At 37.4% G+C, this 6,842-nt stretch overlaps 2 protein-coding genes across 2 annotated transcripts; both read right to left on the reverse strand.

Moving 5' to 3' along the window:
* Window positions 1-561: 561 nt before the first annotated feature.
* On the reverse strand, window positions 562-1,557 carry LOC137020223 (trace amine-associated receptor 13c-like). The gene has a single exon (XM_067385486.1). The coding sequence runs from the start codon at window positions 1,555-1,557 to the stop codon at window positions 562-564; it is 996 nt and encodes a 331-aa protein (XP_067241587.1).
* Window positions 1,558-5,017: 3,460 nt separating this feature from the next.
* Window positions 5,018-6,013, reverse strand: LOC137020224 (trace amine-associated receptor 7c-like). Its single transcript, XM_067385487.1, has one exon. It carries the CDS (start codon window positions 6,011-6,013, stop codon window positions 5,018-5,020), a length of 996 nt encoding a protein of 331 aa, XP_067241588.1.
* Window positions 6,014-6,842: the final 829 nt, after the last annotated feature.

The following is a 6,842-nucleotide window of genomic DNA, read 5'->3' on the forward strand; positions in this document are numbered from 1 at the left end:
AGTGTATTACTAAATGAATGTCATACTGGTTAATTGGTTCATTCTTTTTTATAAGGCAAAAAACAGGCAGAAATCAGGAGATTTGAAGAGCTCAATAATAAGTGTCATTATAATGATTAAACATCACTCCTGCCCATCGTCAATCATTTAAGCACATGTTGTGAAATTTGTCTCAATTGTTTTACTGTAAGTGCACCATGCATATTACCATGGCCATGCATCAAAACATATCATACCTTGCTTTCTTCTAATAAAGTACATTTCTTTAATTTAAACCAAAGATTTTCTTTGTAATAACTACCTTAGCGTGATTAATATGTTACATTTTCTTTTAACATCTTTCTTCCGAGCATCATTACTACAGTTTTGCTGTTCTTTTACGTTCAAACAGAGCCAATGGAGCAGATAGTGTTACTCATAAATGTGATCATAATTAAAACAAACAAACAAACAAACAAACAAACAAAAAACACAGCTGTTACATGCCATCTAATTTTCTATAAAGAAGTTTTATTTCAAATGAAGACACATTATCTCATTTACACTTGCATGAGAGTGTGATCATTTCTCTTTAAGGAACAGATTTAAGTATGCAGATGAAGGTTCAAATATTTTCAGTGTCAAAATGTATTTTGTTGACAGTCTGAACCATCGATAAAACATTGCATATATAAGTGGATTCATACAGGAATTCATGCACACAATCCAGTCCATTACATTAATTATAAGAGAGTCATTTTTCTCATACTCAACAGAAAGAGAAGTGAAATAGTATGGCATCCAGCAAAGAAGATACACCAGTACTACAATCCCTAAGGTTCTTGCAGCCTTTTTTTCTGATCTGGCCTTTTTGTCTGTGACTGAATTTAAATGCTTTGCTTGATAGTTTGCTACAAAGCAGATTTTCATATATAAAGGAATAATTATACAGCAAGGTAACACTAAACAAACAAAATGATCTAGTATTATATTTTCCAACTTAAAAGAAATTATGCATTCTCCATCACATGTGTGGTTTCTCTCTGGATACAGTAAATATTCATACAACAGATAAACATTATATAAGAAGGAGAATAACCAGTTTACAACAATTGAAACAACAACTCTGTTATTATTGACTTTCATTGGATATCGCAAAGGGTCATTCACAGCGATGTATCGATCCACAGATATAATAATCATATTACCAAGAGATGCTATGAGAACCACATAAAGAATAAGAGGAAATATAGAGCAAAATATTTCTCCAAAGTACCAGCATGACTCAATCAGTTTCATTCCCTGCACTGGCATGAGAATCAGTCCTGCGATCAGATCAGCCACTGCCAGAGAGAGGATCAGCACATTGGTGGGAGTGTGGAGCTGCTTGAAGTGTGAGATGGAGATGATCACCAACAGGTTCAGAAACACGGTGAACACTGATGTTACAGCCACGAAAATATACACAGCAATGAACTCTGCTTCAGGTCGGAGACTTCTGGTACAAGACAAATTGTTGTTTGGAAAGCAGTATTGGATTGTTTGATTGTCCTTGCTTGTCATTCCCCAGTTAGACATTTCCTTGATAGATCTGTCTTGGAGTGCAGACTCTGTGTGAGGATGCTTGCCCTCAATATGGCTCAGTTTTATACTTACGGAAACCCAGTGAGCACTTCATTTTACTGTGATGTTTTAATATTCAGCTGTCAACCCACCCACTAGTTCAATATTCATAGACTTATCAGATCTAATCTGATCTATATTCTAAAAAAACCTTTCATAAAAGACTGCACTTGAGAGCTTTTATACAATACCAATCAAAGATGGAAGTTGTATTATTATTATTTTTAATATTTAAATCCATTCCCAGTATAAGATTATATCAGTATACCGACACATTAGAAGCACTGTTTCCATTCCGCAAAGTGACAGCTGGTACACTGATTGATGTAACTCTGAAAACATCTTGCAACAGATTATTTACTGTCAGATCTATTAATGACACATCTATCTTTGTTTTTTGTTGTTAACGGAACAGGACAGTAAATACAACCAGTGCTGGGGAAGATTAAAAGTAATGCATTACAATCTTATGTTTCTCCCTAAAAAATAGTTTATTACATTACTTAGTGTATATCTTCTTTGATTGGTTACACAGACACAAAAGAGTTGGCAGTTTACTTGTAACACATGACTAAAGACGTACAGTTCTCTTGTTTTCATTCCCCTACGTGCTTACATCTGAATCAGATGATGACAAGAAAACATGGGACAAGAATTATAGGTGAACACTATATCCCTCCCTTTTTCGAAAATGGAGATGTAATTACATGCCAAAGTTAAAACTACAGACCATATTCTGTATAGAGACAAAATGAAAAACCAAAACTGAGATTTCGGTCCTTGTTACCTCAGGCTATCATTTTTAACATGTCTAAACTGAAAACAAGAACATTTAACAAAACAAATTAATACTTGTGGACTATAAGTGGGAGCATGTTGAAAAACAACATTTTACATTTCATCACTCAGATATCTTGGTGCCCTGCGACTTGGTCTCAGGTAGTATTGAGGGGTATGTGAAAAGTCAGACAGTTTTAGGTTGGCAGTAGGGTGCCGTGTGCTTTGTGGGATATTGTTCTGAGATATGCCTGAAAATGAGCTTGTCCTCTGACGTCATTTTCTCGTCATCAGAGGTTTCGCTCTGCTTGACCGTGAGATAAGGTGGGAGTCTTTTGAAAAATGAGGAATTTCTCATAATGCATCTTCTTGAATTACTTGCTGTCACCATTGTCCCTTTGACCTTGATTACTTTGTAAGGTTTTATCTCATATGGAGTTGTCAGCTTTCCTGTTGATGGTTGTCAGCATAGTACAACATCACCTGCTCTTTCGCTCTGTTCCTAAGATCTGCATATTTTTTCATTCGTTGCTTTGCAATGTGATCAGTGTTGCTGAGGTCAGTTTTTGGCTTGTCCTGTAGATATGAAGGTAATGTGGTGTTGATCTTTCTTCTGAACAGTAGTTTAGCGGTTTTTGGGTGGTTCCATGTGATGTTGCTCTGTAATTTCTCAAGAAACTATACAGGCACTGCTTCCATGGTTTAACCTCTGCATTTGTGGTCATGACTGTCTTTTGAGCGTTCTCATGAACCGTTCTACTTCTCTGTTTTCTTTAGGCTAGTACAGGGTTATCTTCCCGTGTTTGAAACCAAGATACAAACTGAAATCTGTGAAACAGTGACTATTGATTGGTTGACCATTATCAGTTTTGACTATGCTGGGTATGCCAAAAGTCGAGAATATCTTTTATCCAGTTTGGGAATCACAGCAGTAGCTGCTGTAGACTTGACTATCTCCAAATCCAAATGTAAAATCCACCAAGACTTCTGACCATGGCTCCATTGGCAGATCAGACATCTTAAGGGGTTCTGAATGATGCTGGAGCATGGTTGCTTGACATGGAATGCATCCTTGCACAGTTTTTTTCCACTTCTGCATTGATACCAGGGAACAAAGTTATTACTTTTGGGACTGTGTTGTCAATTATGAAGTTTATGTGGCTTTCTGCATTGTCCAAACAGGGAGGCTTGTTTACTCCTGTGACAATTCTGAGCGTTTGTATCCTGTCTGCCTGTCTGTTATTGATCCTGCCTGTTTCCTGTTTATGATTCTCTGCCTTCTGCCTTTGGACTGTTTATTGATATCTGGACTGTGAACGATATCTGCCTGCCCTGATCTACTGCCTGTATCCAGATCACAATTCTGCCTAGCCCTTGCTGTTCCTGTTTGCCCCTGCTTAGACCCTGCCTGTACGACCACGCTTACTTTAAATAAAGCTTGCAAATGGATCTCTGCCCCTGTCCCGCTTCGTTAGATGCATTGTATCATTAGACATTAGATTGATGTATCGATCTATATCGATGTATTGTTACACCCCTTTTGTAATGCATTTTATTTTTAAAAGTAACTTCCCCCAACACTGATGACGTATGACGTGTGCAACGAGCTGTTCTTCCTGTTGAATATAGTTTCAGAAATTTCTTTCATGTCATTCTAAAATTCTCTTTTCACCCATCATCTGTGAAGTGGAGCAGGACAACATCGCACCAGTCCTTGTTTCATACTCATCCACTGACAAATTATTTTGTCAGTGGGGAGGGGCATCATATGGAATGATGTAAGAAGTGCCGTTTTGACCCGTGAAAGTGCCCTCTGAATTTACAATATACATGTTGACCTCATATCACAGCGTGATTCGGTGTGTAATATGGAGCAGATTAGATATGCCATATGTGCCACAGGCCTTACTTTTTTCTGCCACTCATCAAAACTAAAGAAAGCTACAGGCACACTGGGTTCCCTCTTATTCCTGCAAAAATGGTCAGTACTGCTTCTATTGTGAGGACCCAACACATCAATGAGAGCTGTTAGCCTAAACACAGTTGGGATTGTTTGACTGTTAATGAATCAAAACATCTTTCCACTCATAAATGTATAAAATTAAACTGAAAATATTATTCCAAAATATATTTTTATTATTCAGGAACTGAATGCATTACATATCAAAGGAAACTGTGTTTATGAAAAAATTCTGCAAATTTGAAATTAAATATAATAAATTAGCGCCTTGCATTTTTAAAACTTTGGAGTAAATGCATTTGAAAAATGTACATGCTTAACACACAGTAGAAATACAAAATGAGTGTATTACTAATTGAATGGCATACTGGTTAATTGGTACATTCTTTTTATAAGGCAAAAAACAGGTAGAAAACAGGAGATCTGAAGAGCTTAATAATAATTGTCATTATAATGATTAAACATCACTCTTGTCCTTCATCAATCATTTAAGCTCATGTTGGGAAATTTGCCTCAATTGTTTTACTGTAAGTGTACAGTTACCATGGCCATGCATCAATATGGTGCACAAGCTGTTACATGCCATCTAACGTTCTATAAGGAGGTGCTTAAAACAAGAACTCTTATTTCATTTGGAGACACATTATTTAATTTACATTTGCATGTGAGTGTAAGTGATCATGTCTCTTCTGGGAACAGATTTAAGTATGCCGATGAAGGTTCAAATATTTTCTGTGTCAAAATGTATTTTGCTGACAGTCTGAACCATCGATAAAACATTGCATATATAAGTGGGTTCATACAGGAATTCATGCACACAATCCAATCCATTACTTTAACTATAAGAGTGTCATTTTCATCATGCCCACCAGAAAGAAAATATAAATAGTATGGCATCCAAAAAAGAAGATAAACCAGTACTACAATCCCTAAGGTTCTTGCAGCCTTTTTTTCTGATCTGGCCTTTTTTTCCGTGACTGAATTTAAATGCTTTGCTTGCCGTTTCGCTACAAAGCAGATTTTCACATATAAAGGAATAATTACACAACAAGGTGCCACTAAACAAACAAAAACATCTATTAGTAAATTTTCCAGTGTAATAACAAGTATGCATTCTCCAATACATGTGTGGTTCCTCTCAGGATACAGTAAAATATCATACAAAAAATAAAATGAATATGAAAAGGAGAATAACCAGTTTACAACAATGGTAAAAACAGCTCTGTTATTATTGACCTTCACTGGATATCGCAAAGGGTCATTCACAGCAATGTATCGATCCACTGATATAATAATCAAATTACCAAGAGATGCTGTGACAACCACATAAAAAATAAGAAGAAATATAGAGCAAAATATTTCTCCAAAGTACCAGCATGACTCAATCAGTTTCATTCCCTGCACTGGCATGAGAATCAGTCCTACGATCAGATCAGCCACTGCCAGAGAGAGGATCAGCACATTGGTGGGAGTGTGGAGCTGCTTGAAGTGTGCGATGGAGATGATCACTAACAGGTTCAGAAATACGGTGAACACTGATGTTACAGCCACGAAAATGTAGACAATAATGTTCTCCGCTTCAGGTTGTATACTTCTGATACAAGACAAATTGTTGTTCAGAAAGCAGTATTGGATGGTTTGATAATTTGCGTTTTGCACTCCCCAGTTAGACATTTCCATGATAGATCTATCCTGGAGAGTAGACTCTATGTGAGAATGCTTGCCCCTAATATGATTCAGTTTTATACCCACGGAAGCTCAGCGACCACCTCATTTTACCATGATGTTTGAATATTCAGCTATCAGCCTACCCGCTAGTTCAATATTCATAGACCTCTCAGATCTAATCTGATCTATATTCTAATAAACCTTTCATAAAAGACTTCACATGAAAGCATTTAAATTGCTATATACATGATACCAATTAAAGATTGAAGTTGGATTTTTTTTAAATATTATCCCAGTACAAGACTATATAAGTATACTGACACTGTGTCTGTTCCACAAAGTGGTTCCACACAGCTGGTTCACTGAGCGAGTACACTTTTGCCATCCGTATCCTTGCACCGGTGCATGTACAACAGTGCATGCACAAGAAAGATAGAAGAGACAACAAATGTATCCGTGTCGAATATAAATGTGTCGAACTCGGCCATCTGGGATTGAATATACTTGAGAAGATGTACGGACACAACTGCACATGTTTAATGACAATTCAGCAGAGTGAGGATCCATTTGTAGTTTTATTGAGGAAGCAAACACAACAATGGCAAGAACAAGGCAGAGGCGGTATCACATTATCTATCTGGGGTGCATTTCCCGAACAACGATGTAACTCGCTGGATTATGGAAAATGGAGTCCGGGAATGACTGGAACTGTGACTGAATGTCCCCCTCCCGGAAGGCGCGTCCTCGCTCCGAGGATGGAACAACCGGGGAGGGGGCGTGGGTGCCCTGGAGACCTACTGGCAGGTGAGGATGGATGTACAGACAGGTAAGGAGG

The sequence above is a fragment of the Chanodichthys erythropterus genome, chromosome 5, assembly GCF_024489055.1.
Source record: "Chanodichthys erythropterus isolate Z2021 chromosome 5, ASM2448905v1, whole genome shotgun sequence".
Lineage (NCBI taxonomy): Eukaryota > Metazoa > Chordata > Actinopteri > Cypriniformes > Xenocyprididae > Chanodichthys > Chanodichthys erythropterus.